Raw genomic sequence first — 19,131 nt, forward strand, 5'->3', positions numbered from 1 at the left:
AATTTAAGGAAAATTAACTAACGAACGGAGACGTAACAATATGTATCAAAATTTATATTGTAGCAACGTGTTTATTTTAGATCGTTACAAAACAAACAGAAACTATTGAGTAAAGTTGTATACTATGAAACATTTCAGTTTTTGATATATAGCGCACTCTTCACTAACTTTAGTGAAAAAATCATGTAACATAATGCTTTCTGTTACTGTAGTCAAGTTGACTGGATACTCTTACCTTATCACTGAAAATCTGGGAAGTCGCGAATATTTTAAGTCTAATAACTAAACACTCTCTCTCCATGAGCGTCCGCGGGGGGTGGGCACTTGCTCCTTCTGGAGAATGAGAAACAAATCTTTATGTATCTATTCAGCATATGTATATGATTTTTTTTACTTCACAGTTTCAGACTACTTTGCCCTCCTCCCCCTGGAAAAAGTTCTGTGGACGCCCATGTCTCTCACCAACACAAATGGAAATATTGGATATGCTGTATCTTTGATTTATGTGACACAAGTTTGATATCATAGTTCTACTTGTTATCTATACTTAACATTCTTAATCTTCCCATACTTGTGACAATTTATTATTTGTATTTTATTCATGTTACAACACAGAATACGTGAACGATTTCACATGCAATGCCATAGCACGTGCAACACCACACACACACACACATACGTATATGTCAATGTCACATATTATCATATATTCGTATGTCTACCATATTGTTACGTCTCCGTTCGTTAGTTAATTTTCCGTAACTTCGTTCCAACAAAACTTTAGTGACACAAGTCCTTTCTTAAATAAAACTGGTTTATTCTTTCTGAATATAACTTTGCGATACACTTAATTTCAACAGTCGCGCTATAACAAACGCTATAACAACGAACGTCTCACGTGCTCAACTTCAACAATTCACGAAGGTTCGAGAATGACGTGGCGTGATACTAGTCACGTGACCTCGCTGACGCAACAATATTAAATGATAGCTCATGTATAGAAACCGTGGCCTCTCAAGCTAGCTAAGTCTCAAACTACGAGCTAATAATTACTGTATCTCCATCTATGGTCCTGTAAACTAGACTCCCTCATAGTTACATGAAATACATAAATGTCATCAGGATTCAATTCAATTGAGACTTTAGCTACAATTCACGATCAATGATCATGCTATTAACTACAATAGTTACAATGTACGGTAATCAATTCATTGTCGAAGACAGCTACAGACATTAGCAGCTGAGCTGTCACGATAATATGCTTTCATCTGTGAGTCAATATACCAACTACAGACTGCATCAAAACAAAACAAATACAGTGAAGAAGGAACTTTTCCACTATGATTTATTACACTACTTTATGCATGCACTGATTCAGGTTATAAGCCCTTTGCATTTGTAAAAGTACCTAGCAACCATTTTCAGCCATGCCAATTTATAGTATTCTAGTTAATCATGCGCAGCACTACTTACATCTTACCATTAGAAACAACTTCATAGCATGGAAAGTAAGAGTTGCAACATCTTTTCACTCCTTAAACATTCTATCAACCAACTATCTCAACTGCACAATAATGAAGAGGTTATCACATAATGTCCTATTGACATCTCACTGTGAACCCACCTTCAATAATGTGGAAAGCAAGTGATGTCAGTTCCTTTTGGTCATAAATCTGTTAAACAACAAACCATTCTAACTCCTATTCAGGCAGTTAATCTCAATCATAATGATTAGAATGTTGATTTCAGCATCTAAGTCAAGCACCAAAGCAGTCACTGCTCTTTTACTTATACTTTATTACCTGACTCTTCTTGGATAGCCAGGTTAATATCACCAACATCTTCCTTCTCATCAGCTAAGTCGAGATAATAAATACACTGCTTTTGTTATTCATTGATTCTTGCACAAGAAACTAATCAATAACAGATAGCCTTATCTTGTTAACAAGTTCATTGCACTTAAGTACACTATACACACTACTGCTTATAGCTTGACGGACTGAGATACCAGAAAATAAGAGCCATTTTGCTTCTGTGCCACAGGTACACACCAAAGTCATACCCAGTCTCCAAGGTCAAGCTTGCATTCCTTCACTTTGTATTGTGCTTTAACCAGTTGCTACCATACATATTGTACATCACTTAATGCAGTCTTTAAAGACTGTGTATATAATTATGCAGACCTGCGTCACATCTTTTCTGAGTGTTGACCACACATAACATCCACTAGGAGCTTGGCCAAACATTAGGAAGTTTGGTGAACAATCAATTAATTCATGTTCTGTTGCACAATACATTGTTATGATTAACAAACTTTGCAAAAATAAACAATTTCTTTTCTATATTGCTCATTCTGCCAAACTACCAGACTAGGGTGATACTGCATATTGTGCATCTTCACCGTATTTAATATCTTATGTATCTCAAAAAAAAAAAAAAATGACTATCGATATTAGCTACTTAGTTCTTGTGGATTTCTCTTGGTACTGTGAATTGTGATATCCACTGCTCAGTCAATACATCGATGACAGATTGCACTAATATATAAATCAGTGAATAAGGCTTCAGATAACTTGATAATGATCAGCGTGTATTGGTTATTTTGTTCATTCTCCAGGAAAGTACCAGATGTATCCAGGATTATTCTGTGCAATGGAGAACCTATAATTCTATGTCAGAGACTTTACTGGGGGATCAAGCTTATCCTCTGAGCGGTAAAAAATGCTATTTGCGTCATTGCTCAACATCTCGATGTGAATACAGACAGAAATAAAATACATTTGTACATTAGCACAGGTGTGAAAAACACCCTGATGGTTTCAATTCCTTGCTGGAATATCTGCTGTCTAAGCATTCTAGAAACCACATTGCATCACATATTGTGAACCACGGTTCAGTGAATTACAGCAACAGTATAGCAAACCTACCTACATTCATAGGTGCTCGTATAATTATCACAGGCTACGCATGTCTGTACTACATGCTACTGTCTGCAACAGTTGTGCATCGCCTTGATGCACAAAAACTAGCATTTAAGCGAGATTCAGGTCCTTCAGTTGCTATTTCCAGAGCTCCTGGGGTGCGTGCCATTTGTTGAATCCATTGCTTAGAGGAATTATTTCATATTGTATAGTCGACACTAACTGCTACAATGGCTATAACAACTGTGATGTGCCCAGAGTCTTGACTTCAATGAACAGACAAGCTCTATCTTGTGGGAAATGCGTCTGTAGTTTCGTGTTACTAGCCCAGACACAGGTGTATGACAAGGTTGTACTCATACAATGTTATTATCCAACTTGAGATAATTCTTTTGGGTTTTTGAAGCTCACCAACAATTTCAATAACACATGGCTCACATAAATGGTGAATAACAAATTACTTACCGTATAATGAATGCTAAATACTACAATTACAAGTAGTTCATTCCTTGTCATGCAGTATATGCATTCTGAAGCCACTAAAGTATGACTAGCAAATGTAATTACATGCGGCAGGTCTAAATGGCATGACACGAATTTGTACAAACTAAATATACTAGCACAGGATCCCCAAAAGTGTTGTTTTAAGAGTAAATAAAATCAAAATTAAGAGTAACAAATATTTTTATTTCTTGTTTTTGAAGTTCATATGTCATGCTGTGTTGTAGTCTACAGAGTACATAATTCTTCTCGTAATTTATGGCATGCACACATTTTACTGATGTCACGACATTACAAATTGCGACGTTAAGTGTCCCTTATGTGACGTCATTTTAGTGTCTACTGACTGACAGACAACACACTACTATATACTGGTGCGAGAGGTTAAATCTGGTGACCCCTCCAGGCAGCCTTCGGCCCCATTCGGGGATATTATCTTGAGTTCTGAACGCAGTATTATATCTGTTTTCATCATGCAGTACCCAGGAGCCAGATCAGTGTGCAGCTATGTGCTGAACCAATAAGCACTTTCTAATACACAGAACATTTATCTGTGCATGATTCATCGGGTTCACTCGCCTAAAATCAATACAGAGTCTAGACATGTCTTCCTTCTTCCTGATAATTACTACAGCAGATAACCAAGCTCTCTCGGAAGGTTATATGATTCCATTATTCAATATCTGCTATATCTTAGCACTGGCGATATTCCTAGTGATCTAGAAACGCTAGCACATAGATTGTTTGACATGGTTCATGTCACCTTTGTGTGGTGACAAATTATTGTTATCTATCCCGAATGGCCATCTGATTCCACAGAAACATTGGCATATTCAACCAGCAACTCAATGAGCTTCTTTCATTGTTCTGAGCCCAAGTTGCTTCCACGATACCCATTCAACGATTACAGATATAGTAGCTGTTCACTCACGTTTGGACAAGGTTGATGCCACACTTTCTGAGGTGAAAATTTCTGAAGGTCGTTTTGGCTAAATCAGAGCTACTGTAGCTACTGCAGTGGGCTTCCATTTCTCTTATAACTAACTTGAAGTTACAACTTTAACCTAGTTTCTGTAAAAGCAGTCTGGTTCTCTTTGATTTCACTTTTTGAGCTATAAACTTTACTTGATATATAGCTCAGCTCTCTGTTGGGTCAAAATGTTCATGCAGCTCACTATGACTTGTTCCAGTCACTGAGCTACTCCTTATCAAATGATTAACTGAGTCAAGGGTTAAGCCATTCACACCTAGCATCAGGCATTGCATCAAATGTCTCTGAATCCATACATTTACTTGTGTGAAGTGCTTAAGGAAGTGACCCAAATTAATATTTCGAGTTCCCTTGAATGCAGGGGGAGTTTGGATGTTTGCCAGTGACCTGGAATGTAAGAACAGATCACACCCATTGGTTTCTTGGCCAGAAAACTTCAAAGTTAACCTGACAATGTAGCAAGGTCTTCCACGTCTTCAAATGATATTTTACAGGTCAATAATCACAGTTAATCTCATATCCCTCAAATTCTTAATATCCAGATCAAATCTTCTATTTCTATTCAACTGCTTCTTAACCATTGTGTTCTTTGTGTAATTGATCCATTTGTGTTATACAACACTGAAGAATGAGGTTTTATAATGTCAATATACCTGCTTAAGACCGTACAAACCTATATTTATTTATACACATATACTGCCATATACGTATATTACTATTACACATTGTCACATACCCTGATAGCTTATAAGAAATTGCATCTGGCTCCCATGCAAATGACTTTGGGAACCTTTCTGGTTTACTTTCCGAAGCTATAATTTGGTAGCAGTAGTCCTGAAATGTACTTCTATCTATTAGTGTCAAACTCAACTCATTTTCCTTTTCGGGCACCACAAAGTAAATAATCACTCGCAGAATACAGTCACGCCAAGACTTTTCAGCTAAAATTCTTATAAGCCAGAATCGATACTCCTCCTTCATCAAAAACTCCTTAATAATAATAAAAATCAGATAGGGCTGGTATCATCTTAAATAAGATCATCTGATTGGTTGTATCTGTAATTTGAATGTATTTGTGCTTTAAATGTTGTACATAATCACGTCGCATGGTTAAAGACGAAACCTTGTACCGAAATACTATCCTATTAATAGCTGTTTCAAAACGAAATACAAAAAATAACTATATATGTAACTGATATTCGATCCAAGTCAGTTGCAATTCGTTTATTACCCGAAGTAGACTTAAGTCCGAAACGTCACAAAATAAATTTATTCATTAAGATTACAGAAAGATTTTTTATTAAAGAAATTAAAAGTTAATATATATATTTATTTACACAAGATAGTTCTTCAAGCAAGATTTTTTTTCCTCGAGCTAATTTCGTACGACATTCCCCCCAGTGGTGTGTACAGCAGATAGCCTATTGTGTATCTTTGCGCTCAACAAGAAACAAAACTTTTTTCTCAAGATATCACGCGTTATTAATATGTCTAATAATTGAGAACCTATTTGAGGACAATAGTCGTATGATTTTGGTAAGTATATTTCAGACCTTGGTACGACGGGTACTCGAAAATCCGTCTTTTTTTTTATACCCATTGACCAAATAAATTTTATAGTTTAAAGAAAATGTGAAAAATAGGACAACAACGCAGTCGTAAGCGTGAATCTCTGAACGGCGTACAAAAAACAAGGTTGACAGAAACTTTGCATTTATATTGGAACTTTTCCTTTGGTAAAAAAATCCCACACACAGCACTCCGTTGTTTCGATGCCATGGTTGCGTGCTATTTAGCTGTCTTGTTAATGTCAACCTAAAAAACAAAAACAGCGGAATATGGCCAAGAGATGGCGCACGTTTTTACAGTAATAATTGTATTCAACCTAAGGTGTTATTATTATTTCGTCATTTTCACTGCTAAAAAGAGGCTGTACAAATCTGACTATAGATAGCGTTTCTATATTTTATATAGTATTTGATTATGCAATATTCACTTAAAATATTAATATTTGGGATCAAATTAATGCAGAACTCAGTTCCAGACTTTCTGATTTTGTCGACTTCTGATATTTGACTTTATTTTTTCTTAAGAGATTAATCATGTCTTATTTCTACAATAATTAGTTTGAAAACATTTGATCTTTTGGATGATAGGTTTTATTTCTAATTTAATTTTATAGCTGTGTTACATATATCATATCTAAAAGGAACCTATGTTTTGCTTTTATTATATTTCTGGCTCTACCTATTTCTTTTATTGACATTGTATACGTTTTCCGATATAACTTTTTATTGTGAAAATAACCACGGTAGCTTATATGATTTTTTTATAGTGAAAATAACCATGATAGATTATATGACTTTTTGTGAGAATACTCTACGAATCTCTGGAGGATCATGTGTGTTCTCCATATTAACTATTACCCTGCTGAGTATATATTTGTGATTTCATTGTGTGAATGAAAAATGCGTTATGTGCATTTTAGGGACACCTTCAATTTTATTGTTTTAAGTCACTTTATCTTAGGTCAATAAGCATTTGAAGTTTCGAGTTTTGATGAAACTTTAATTAATTCAGGATATAGTATTCTATTTTAACCATTTCTGTATACAAAGATATTTGTTTTATATACATGCATCTATCGTGATTTTATTGGCCATTGATTTCTACAGAATATATAATGCACCCAATTATATAAAGAGAGTTTGTGTTTAAGATTAAACTAAACATATAACAACAACTTTATTTCATCTGTGAGCTTACTCCTCAAGCATTTAGCTATGTGTTATACACGTGCCTCTCCCTATATATATATACATGTGTTTGAAAATTTAAGTATCGAATTATTGTTATTGAGTTTCAATCATACAATATTTTTCATTTTAAAACTATTAGAAGCTCAAATTTATATGGATATTAAAAAATGTCACACAAAACTCAATACATTTTACATTGTTTTGAAATAGCATTACACGTAAAAGGTTGAATATATTAATTGTGCATGGGCAAAAATCACAAGTTGTGTTTTAATAACTTCATATTTAAATGCCTTTGCTCTCTAGTGACAAAATTACCACACTGTAGAAGACTTCACAAAATACTAACATTTCTTGATATACTTCTACATATTTCTTGACTCATGACTTGTTGTTACCTAGGTATTTTGCCTATAATATTTTGAGTGCTGTAAGAACTTATTTCTAGTTACCTTTATTATCTTTATTCATTGTTTTAACTGGGAAATGTTTTAAAAGTCTCCCAAAACTATTTTATTCTATCTTTATATTAAATTCTGATAAATTCAATCATATATAAATAGAGTTCGAGCCCGTCGCTGTCTTTAGTACACATTTTGAAACGTCTAGATAATATATATATATATAATCATGTAACTATTACATACTGATGAAATTACTTTTATAACAGCACAAAATTGACAATAGTTCAGGTGGCATGATAAATTTAAGTTCAAACTATTCAAAACATTAACGTTACGTATTAAAACTATTTGACGGCTTGGCAGTTATCTTTGTCGCCGAATGTGCATCTTCCGATTTCTTCCATAAAGATTCGATCAGCTGGACATTTATGGACAAAGCTGCGGAAATAGCCTTCTGTGTCGGATGGTGCACAAACCACGAACCTGCCACAGTCATGCGGGTGACGGAAAAGGCCGCGCTGTAGACATTCAATGTCTTCTCCATTAGCAATTACTGATGGCCCAACTAGCTCGGGCGTCGTTGTTGTGGTGGTAGTTGTAGTTCTGCGTCGCTTGATTGGTCTAGATGTTTTAGTTGTTGTAGCTATAGTGGTGCTTGTAGTTGTAATTGATCGAGTAGATGGTCTAGGTGTTGTAGTTGTAGTGGTGCTTGTAGTTGAAGTTGACTGGGATGGTGGAGAAATTGTTGTGCGAAGATATGTTCGATTAATGCTTGACAGTCGGGAACTGGTCTGTTCTACATCTAGTGGGGTGATATCGAGGGTATTTGAGGGATCTTCGTGTTTTTGTCTTTCCTGAAGCGGAGGTTGGTAAATAGGTAACCTATAACGACGGAAATATTGTCTTGGAGTTGTCGGAGGTTGGGTTGTTGTTGTTGTAGGCTCATCAGTAGTTGTTGTAGTCGTAATACGAACTGTTGTTGTTTTAGGTGGTTTATTTCTTGCTCGTCCTTGTCGATTCCTTGGGACTGCCACATATTCATAATCTCTTTCGTTTTCCGTTTCTTTTATCAGTTTCTGTTCATCGGCTAATCGCATAATGCCCATAGATCCAGCGTCTTCATAATTATTGGCAAATACAGGTCTTCGGCGAACTTCAAGTCTTCGTTTGTGTAAAGCATCTTCACTGAGGTTGTCCAATTCTTGTGTTCGAATAGCAATTGGTCTAGATCGAACGCGTATTCTGGTTCTCCTACCTTGGCCAGTTTGGCCACGAATACGAACAACTTTACCATCCTTTATACGGACTGGAACCAAGTAAAATTTTGATTCTTCTTTAGGTCCCTGCGTGGAAAGAACTGGGATTTCTGTTATGGTCAGATCTTCATCATAAAAAGAAGTCTGATATATGAATGGATCACTGACCAAAGACTGATTTCCTTTTTCTGAAGATGCAGCTTGGGTACTAGGCAGTTCTCTAACTTCCGATTCTGGAGTTCTAGCAGAAGTATGGTAAACGGCAGATAAATCAGCCTTTTTGTTAACGTGATAATTACTATCTATATTCTGTTGTTTCTGCTGTTTGGGCTCTGCATACTTAAATACTTTATCAGAATTTTCCAGTGCTTCATACTGAAGTCGACGAGGAACCTGATTGTTTAATTGGTCTACTGGCTGGTAGGCTGTTTTGTGTTGTTCTTCTAGTATTGCCGGTCTATATAGAGGTGGAGAGAATGTACGTTGGTAACGTAGAGGAGCATATGTTGTTGATGACGGCGTTGTTGAAGTTGTAGGAGGTTCGGTGATAGAAGGTCTAAACTGTTCTGTTGTGACCTCTGTTCTATCAGGTTTTTGGGTTGTGATATACTCTGGCAATACTTGATGATTGATGGACTGTTGTGTTTGCTTCCTACTAAGATTATTTGTTGTAACTTTTTTCGTAGATTCAGATCCAAGGATATTTTGTAGACGGTCCACTCCTCCAATAGACTGAAGTAGGCGCAAGAGGTCTGCAAGATTTCTGCTATTAGTTTTACCAGGCTGAAAGTTATTTAGTGTGTTTCCATCTTCATTCTCAACGTTTCTCGGTGGTTCTGTTGTTGTAATGACCGGTTGTGGTGTGGTTTGTCCAACTGAGATAGGAGTAGATAGAACTGGTGATACAGGATGACTATCACACACCACATTTTCCGGATAATCACACGCCTCCATTTTACTACTAAAATATAGGCCTGATGGGCAAGTAAATGCATGAGGTACAATACCTAGCTCTGCTGGCCCACTATCTAGACACCAGAAATACTTTCTACAGTCCTGTTTGTTGCTATAAAAGCCTTCATCTGTACAGGTAAAGGGGGTAACAGGATCAGTTGTCGGAGGTGGGGTTGGAGTTGAAATAGGATTCCTAAGTTTAGGAGATTCCGTAGTTGGGTGAGGTTGAATAACTTCGTGACGTTGAATGTTAGGTCTGTTGGGTCTTTCTTCATTATCTGCTATTGGTGGTCTATACACTTGGTCATCACCGCCATTCTCCTCCCGAGCAAATATTTTCTTAGAAGAGCTTTCAATACTATTGGAAAATAAAGTCTTGCGAAGCGCATTCACAAGTGGGTTCTGTTCAACACCACAGATACCTCGAAAGTCGTCGTTGTCGAGGGTCCACACCATAGCACCACCAAGTCCTCGCTTTAAGATAAACTTTGCCTAAAACGATAAACCAGTCTCTATGTGTATTGATTAGACGTAAATGATAATAGCCAAACTTTTCTTTTCTTGTTTAAAACTGCAAGAAGAGTATAAGTTACTCGGCTATTTGTTCTTCAAAGTAAAGTTTACATATAATATTTTTGTTGTCTTGCTACAGAATATAACAATCTTTGTTATTAATAATCAAATCGAATAATGAAAAGGAAGCATTTTAAACTTATAAAAGTAACTCAGCTAACTAAGAAAATACGAAAAATAGTTAGAAACATAATGCTTTTCGATTAAGCAAAAATGATAAACTGGATTACAATGTTATGTTTTCATGTGAAGTAAATAAGCACATGTATTTTGTTTGTGTATTCTGTTTGAATTTATAATACAAATTAAGTGAATGTATAAAAAAAGGTAAATTAACATCAGTTTTTAACTGATATGCCTTTTAGCAGTTAAGTTTGTTATTCTTATTAGGATAATTTCATTAGTGTTGAAACAAGATTTATATACCAGGTGTCAAACATTTGAAAAGCTAGTAACTTTCAAATTCCTAAATAACACATTTGATATTCAGTTAAATATTTTCCCTTGTGGAATACTATTTTATGGAGGTAAAAAAGTAACAAAAACGCAAACATCAGCGATAGAACTGTTTCACTAATACAATATATTAGTGGCGTATCCAGGATTACCTGCTTGTCTTCTTCGAAGGAAACGATAACTTGTCGTTTCTCATACTTAATGTTTTTTGTTTGTGATTTATCGTTTATATACCACTTGGTGATTGTTTTTCGTAATTGGCAATACATTACAAGGATTAATAAAAATTGCTGTAAAACTGAAGACGATTTAACAGTTTATGCATGTTGAATATCTGCTCATATTTCTATACTCCAAATGACTAAATTGAAACTACCTTTTGAATAATCATTTCTGCATCATCAAAGTTCAACCACTGATCGCCTTTGAAAGCGTACGGCCCCATTAGCTCAGGATAAGGCCTGCGAACGGTCCATCCTCCATCAAGGATATTCTGACAGATCTAGAATTAATCCAACAAACTTGTGTTCACAGCTGAAGGTATTTATGTATATATATATATAGTTCTCAACAAAGATTCATGATACCTTATTCAGTATTGTACTACTAATAGGCAGTGTTTAGTGCTCACTGTTAAGCAAGACGGAAAAACAGTAAGATAAGATAACAAGAACTGATGTTATCAGTTATACAGCTACCAAATTGTTACATCAATAACTTATACAATATATTCATCGTAAAACCAAAACAGAATGCTAGCAGTTCCACAGCTACTACTTTCGTGCAAGTTTAATAAGTGTGCAATTATCTGACGTAACTGAACCTTAGGCCTACTGGTTATTCCGTCCGCCTGGTATACAGACTTTTCTGCCCGAAAATTGATAAAACATTTCGGTTATGAATATTTCAGGCCACCAGGTGAAAATAGACACGAGAAATATATTTTTTATTAATGACGAATCTTTTTTTTTTTTTGTTCAGAGACAATCTTTATGAGTTATCATTTCGTTAAATTGGATTAGTTCAATAAGGTTAGATTTAATTGATTTTTTAGGCTGGCACTTAAAATGACGATATCCAGCACTGACTTAAAAAACAAACAAACACTGTTGTTTAGATAGGAAATTTAGTGGAGATTTCATTTAGACTAGTGCTTACATATTTACATACTTAGAAACTCTGATAAGAGTTATGATGTTAAGAAAAATCAAAAGTGTTATATCGTGGCTGCAAGGTCTAGAATTCCCTGGAGTTACATGGGGCCGAAATGTCCGACAACCATGTATCTGGTTATCAAAGGATCAGCCTACAGCAATTACAAAAAGAGCTCAAATGCTGTTTAACCGAATTTCTTGTTCTCACACAACCTTTATTTGAGCATGGATAATTTACAAAATGTAAACATATTTTCTAAAAAACTGAAGCCAAATTAATTAATTTGAATAATGATAAATGCATGTGTGTTGCCTGTTACAACAGAATTACTAGCAACAACATAATTAAACATTTCGGTTTCATTTTGAACAATTTGATGATTTGCAAAATGGCAAAACAAAATAACATATGTGAATTTTTATTATTAAACGTATAGAAAGGCGACACTAATAAACATCACAAAGAAACACAGATCAATATCTATAGGGAATTACACGACACTGTAGCCTTCCAGTGGCTCAGCAATAAGCTCATCCAGTAAAAATTAGGGTTCGATACTCGTGGTAGGCACAGCACTGATTGCCCATCGTGTAACTTTCTGCTTAAAACACAAAGAAACGAAATTGTCAGAGCCAGAATAGCTGATGTTTGCAATCCAGGCACAGATATCTTTTTGGAGAGCTAAAAAGCACAATGAAGCATATTTGTTTCATTTCTATGGTAAAAGTGCCAGAGTGGGGTAGCTGATTTTCGAGACTCAGTTGTTGTCGTTTGGTCTTAACTGCATTTCAATCATCGTGGCGTATCACTTTAATAGAGTATACTTGTTTATGCTTCGAATAAAGGTTATTTGTTTGTTTGAAGTTAATCACAAAGCTACACAATGGGCTATCTGTGCTCTGCCCACCACGGGTATCGAAACCTGGATTCTAGCCATTGTAAGTCCGCAGACATATCGCTGTGTCACTGGGGGCAAATAAAGGTTAACAACATTTTGTGGAAACTAGTTACTATATACGAGGTAGTCATGTAGTTAATTATAAAATGTTTATATGCATGATACCCTTGGCAACGCTAAAAAGTTTGGACAAGACGGTTCTGCGATCACATTGGAAGTTGACCATGTTTACGATTATGCAACTGATCTCTGCAGGTTACCAAAGCTATGTAAACTGACTGATAAATATATTTTCTCTAGTTCCTTTCTAATTGCATAACATAGACATGTCCTGAAGTTTTCATTCCTTACGATATTGCAGTGGTTATCAAACTTTATTAACCCGACGACCCCTTTTAACTGAACATTTTTTTCACGGACCCCAAATCTGTCGATGTTTTTAGTTTCGAAGAAAAAAAGAAAAGAGATTCCGTGTGAATGAAAGCTGTATTCTGAAATTAAATGTTTTAATTCATATAAATTTAATTTTACGAGAAACATTGTTTATTGTATAAATCACATTTTAAAAAAGATTTAAATGAAATTTCGCACATGACTCTCGGCCTTTGTCCTTTGACATGGATTAAATTTTCATTGTGTGTGTTTTGTTTATAACACAAGGCTATATAAGGGCTACCTGTGCTCTGTCCACCGCTGGGAACCAAATCATGATTTTTACAGTTGTAAATCTGCAAAATTACAGCTGACCCACCGAGAGACTAAATTTGGGAAACATATTAAGATTTATTTTCGGCAATTTCGGTAAATTTTTTTGTAAACAATGGTACAATCAATAAGAGAAAAGGGTTTGATAACTTCAGATTCACATTGTACACTGAATGTGAAAAAAACATATCATGCTTTTTTACTTGAAGAATGGAGTTTGATAAATAACTCTGATTAGTAAGCAAGAAATTGAAATAAAATTAATAGAAAAAAAAATTGTTTGGTGTAAAGCACTAAGCTACACAATGGTCTGTCAGTGCTCTACCCACCGCAGGTGTCGAAACGGATTTTTAGCGTTATAAGCTCTCAGCTTTACTACTGAGCCGCCTGAGGCAATAGGAAGAGAGAAATGAAATGCATAGGTGATGACCGTACTAACGTTTCACAGAACAACAAAAGCAACTTACTTATATATTTATAACATAATAGAGCTCATATAATATATATTCCGAAAATTGGTTGAGAACAACTGTAACTTAAAAAAAATTACATTTCCATGACAAGCGTTTTTATCGGAAGACGAAACTTTTTACATTTCAATCGTTCCCAAGAATTTTTGTTATACATTAAACATATAATTTTCTAGTTACATATTTTGGTTCCTTTTTAAGATATTTAAATATTTTTCACAAATGTCTAAAACCTGAATATCTATTTGAAATTGGTAAAAAATTTATTTTTTTGGGAACAACAAGAGCTACTGATTGAAATCTGGACAAATTTTGTCACATCTTTATTAAGGATCTTTCCACAGCCCGTCGGGTACGAAGTTCTATAGCAAGTGATTCGTCTCTGGAAAGTCATGTGGAAATAGCGTTGGAAAGACAGTTTCCGTAGTCATCACTAACTAACGTTGGTGTACCATACGAAGAAAGACCACATTGCTTATGAGTTAAACTTACGATTCTTGGAAACGATTAAATTTTCGTTGCAAATCATGTTAAATTTTATATTTGTGATATTGGCCTTCCATTTGGTATTTTTATTATAGGGTCCATCGTAAAAATAATTGAATTTCTTCTTCAAAGAGATAGAGAACATTTCTTGTTTGACTCGACCAGAATTCCATGTTATTATCAAATTCTTTTGACTCTGTATTTGGATACATAGAAATTCTAGTGTCGGCCATTGTATTGTTGGAGTATCAAGAAACACTTTAACATCTGAAGACAAAGACTTCAGTATTGCGACGAAGTGATTTTCTGTCCCTTTTACTTTTTGACTTAGACCCATTCGTGAGCAAATGATGGTAATTAGTGGTCAGGATGATGCATGATGCTCAGAAACGTTTGAGAGCCACTGATGCGATTGGTCATGTGTGCCGTTCATCGCTGGATACGAAGAATAAATGCATGTTCCAATAGTGTTTGCAGGTGCAATGAGTGTCCAACCAGAAGGATAAGAACAATTAATACAACAATATCTGATGATGTCTTCGAAGCTGTTCTGCTTTTAATTAGTCTCTTTTCATTTCTTACTCAACTGAAATCCATTGCTTCTTCGACTGAGTCATCTTGAATCATTTCTTCATTAGTTTTCATATACTTTCCTGAGATCATTATCTTTATCTTTTCATTTGATTTTGTTAAACACTGCTGGGTCAATACGCATATATTCGTCCTTTCCGGCTGGTGCTTAAACGGAATTAGTTCCATTTTACTTGTTTTTCAAAACAATATTGGATAATGTAAACACCATCCAGAGGAATATTTGTCCGTAAAAAAGTATGAGTGATGTTATCATAGTTTGTCCTTCTTTATATCTCATGGACTACAGTCATCTGGATATGAACAGGGAAGACCGTTCTGATGACCCTGTGTATTTGATTTGTTATTCAGAAAAAAGTAAACATTTTCTTTCTTTTTTAATTCGATCTACACCCCGTACACTTGGATTGTTCGCTAACAGAACTAAACTGAGGTCACAAATTTGATAGTCTATATAGCTTATAATGGAAGGTAGATTCAGACGTTTCGTTCCCATCACTTACATGAATTCGTGCTCTTTGGCCATACTTCAAATATAATAATTTCATCTGCTACATTATTCTTATATCATAAACTCTTGGGCTACTCTTTTACCAACAAATAGTGGGATTGACCGTCACCTTATACCGCCCCCACGGCTGAAAGGGCGAGCATGTTTGGTGTGACGGAGATTCGAACCCGCGACCCTCAGACTGCGAGTCGAGCGCCCTAGCCACCTAGCCATGCCGGGCCACATTAAATCTTAGTGCGACTGGGTCAATTTTTTCTTCTATGATTCTCTTCCTTTCTCTCTTTCCTACTGGATTCATATTTGTTAAACGACACTTCCTGTTATTATTTTATATGTACAGTAAAGGCGTATGGCAGATGGAAAGTTGATATCTATTGCTTTTGTTACAAGTTTTATCCTCGCTCCCGATTCTGGTGTTGATTAGTTTGTTTGATTCTTTAAAAATCTCTGAGCTGGTAGAAAATTGTGTGGTAAGTTTTCATGAATCTATCCCAATGGAGGGAAACAAACCCCAAAAACAACCGGCTGATCCCCACTTTCTTTTTGTACAACTCTTGGAGGTTAGTGCACCACTGATGTAGCATAATAGTAGCTTAAGTCAATTTCAGTATATGCAGTTGTTTAAAATTATTCGTAATATTAAGACTTTTATACACATACACACACATATTTTTATGAAATTACGTGTATTTAATACAATGTAATCAAGCAGTTGTACTAAATCTATTAATGGCTTTACCACAGACCACGGATGCATTTGGTTCTATTAGAATAACTGTCCAATATCTAGGTGTGGCTCCATAGGCCTTAACTGTAACTATCTGTCCTGATTTACTGATGAATCAGAGACTCCTCTCGATGATGTACCTCCCATCAGCTTACACTATATTCTAATTTTTTTGTTCTTACATTTCAAGAATTTAGAAAAGTAGTTCTCCTTCTTTATTTTTATTTCCCTTTGAGACTCCTTAGGTGATTTTGAAATGTTAGTATCGCCCATAAGGTTCATAATCGCCGGTAACGTCAAGTACTCTCTGCATGTCTTTGAACTGTAATTTGACAACGCTCAGCAATCTCTCCACCAGGCTGGGAATCTCTATGACTTCCACCAATGGGCTTTCTTCTGTGTAGTTATTGTTCATCTATTCACAATTTGTGTTTGTCCACGGAATCTTATCTGTGGTTGGCCTAGAAACTTTGAAGAGGTTGTTAAAGTAATGTAGAAACTTCGTGTTCAAGGCATTTTAAATCTATCTCCGCTAGCCGTCCCTAATTTAGCAGTGTAAGACTAGAGGGAAGGCAGCTAGTCATCACCACCAACCGCCTTTTGACCTTGAACTTTGACTCACGAGTTTGAAAAATTCATCAGGTCTAGAACTTTATATATAGTACATTTTTTTATAAGTTCTATCAAAATCCATCATCCAATCTTGAGCTGCGTGTATATGTATTGTATCTACAAGATGGGGATAGACGAATAGACGAACGAACAAGTGCAAACTAATATGCGATACTTCGTAGTGGGGTCATAACTGCCCCAAATTCTCCTTTTGTAGACAGACGTAAATTTCGAAGTTTCAGGAGAAGTTTCTAAGTCTAATCTTCATCATCTAGGTAATAAGTATATTAGCGCATACTGGAGATTCAACACAAATATGACTAAAGTGCCTTAAACTCCAGAAAAGTTATTACATTTATTTCTTGCGTCACCGTCAGAGAATCATATTTAAATAACCTAACTTAATATTTTTTAAATAGCCTAGGCTAGTTAAATAAGATTCCCTAATGAAGTCGCAAGAAAGAAACATCAGAACTAAAATAAACAATTTTCTGGATTTCGGGTCGTTTGAAGTCATATTTGTGTTAATGTTACTTTTAAGGTTAGTTACATATTATGTATTCGTACATGTTAGCTCATCCACACTGGACGCGAGCGACGTCATCGAATGTCAATCCACATCAGACACGAATTGAAAACATTCCAAAAGACTGTATGACTCTCCTCCTGCATTCCTATTGGAAATATTAGAGATGGGCTGTCCCATTACAAAACAGATCATGTTTTGATAACAAGAGGTCTGATTTCCGTAATAGTAATAGCCTATAGTTAAATCGATATTTTAAGTAATCTGAAACAAATTTTATTGATATATCTGTTCGACTTACTGCAATCTCATTTATGTTTCTGTACAAGGTCTTTATTTTATCTAATAACATTTGAGTACTGAAGACATTAACGAAAAACCTTCATGGACAACTGCAGTCAATTTGTAGTTACGACCTTCAAAAGTTAATCAGGGCTAAGTTCCACCTTAATTTGATGTAGCACCTGTCAATAAGATTGGGGCGACTTTTATATGTATCAGCGACCTTTGTCCCACGACCTTCAAAAGTTAATGAAGTCTAGAACTTTGTATGTAGTACCTGTTGTATAAGTTTGGTCAATATCCATTCATCCTGTGTTGAAATATCATGTTCACAAGTTTGATTTCTACGTACTAGTGATCGTGTATTTCACAAGCCAAGGTCAGAAGGTCACCATTAAATAGAAGACTTCCACAACCTTGTGGACATAATATTTCAATACAGGATGAATGGATATTGACCAAAGTTATACAACAGTTGTTACTAACTCTCTAGGGTCAAATGGTCACTGGTACCTAGTCAATCTGCCCCAACCTTGTGGAAAGGTACTAAACCATCAAATTGGGAGTACTTAGACCTGATTAAATTTTTAGTACCGTGGGTCATAATTCAAGGTGAGAAGGACACTGGTACCTATAAATCTTTCTCAATCTTGTGGCCATGATATTTCAATACAGAATGAATGGCTATTGATCAAATTTATACAACATGTACCATATACAGAATTCTAAAGTGATTAAATTTTAAGACCATGTTTCAAAGGTCAAGGTTACTGGTACATAGAAAATCCGCCTTATTCTTGTGGACAGACACTACATAATCAAATTGGAGGATGGGACTTAAACAAACAATATAACACTAATGGGAGCATAGGTGTTTTATAAACATAATTTTCACTTGTTTTCGTTTGTATGTGTGTGTGTGTGTGTGTGTTTTCTTATAACAAAGCCACATTGGGCTACCTGCGGTGTCCACCGAGGGGAATCAAACCCCTGATTTTATCATTGTAAACCCGAATACTTACCACTTTCGTTTGTAGCACGTGGAATTCCCATGGAGCTCTTCCTAAATGTACTTTCTAGATACGCGAATAAATTTACGGTTCTAATTATTTACTAATTTGTTACCTCTGAGGAGAACAATAATATAAAATAAAATAAAATGGAAAGGTTCATAATAATAAATGTCATGACTTGTAAAATGATAAAGAACATACTTAAACCTCTTGTGCTGACTGGTTAAGATAATTAAATATTGTTACGTATCTGGTCGTTTGTTAAGTTCCTGCATAAATTATATCTGAGGAACTTCAGCGATACAAGTCCTTTTTTAATTAAAACTAGTTTATTCTTTCT

The 19,131-nt window shown here is 35.4% G+C and overlaps 1 protein-coding gene across 1 annotated transcript; it reads right to left on the reverse strand.

Annotated features, from left to right (window-relative positions):
* Positions 1–7,054: 7,054 nt before the first annotated feature.
* LOC106463914 (mucin-5AC-like) lies at positions 7,055–11,325 on the reverse strand. The gene is made up of 2 exons (XM_013923995.2): positions 11,192–11,325; positions 7,055–10,278 (listed from the first exon to the last, which is right to left on the reverse strand). Exons 1-2 carry the CDS (start codon positions 11,258–11,260, stop codon positions 7,921–7,923), a joined length of 2,427 nt encoding a protein of 808 aa, XP_013779449.1. The 5' UTR covers positions 11,261–11,325; the 3' UTR covers positions 7,055–7,920.
* Between the last annotated feature and the right edge of the window lie 7,806 nt (positions 11,326–19,131).

This window comes from Limulus polyphemus, unplaced genomic scaffold (genome assembly GCF_000517525.1).
Source record: "Limulus polyphemus unplaced genomic scaffold, Limulus_polyphemus-2.1.2 Scaffold1515, whole genome shotgun sequence".
Taxonomy (NCBI): Eukaryota; Metazoa; Arthropoda; class Merostomata; order Xiphosura; family Limulidae; genus Limulus; species Limulus polyphemus.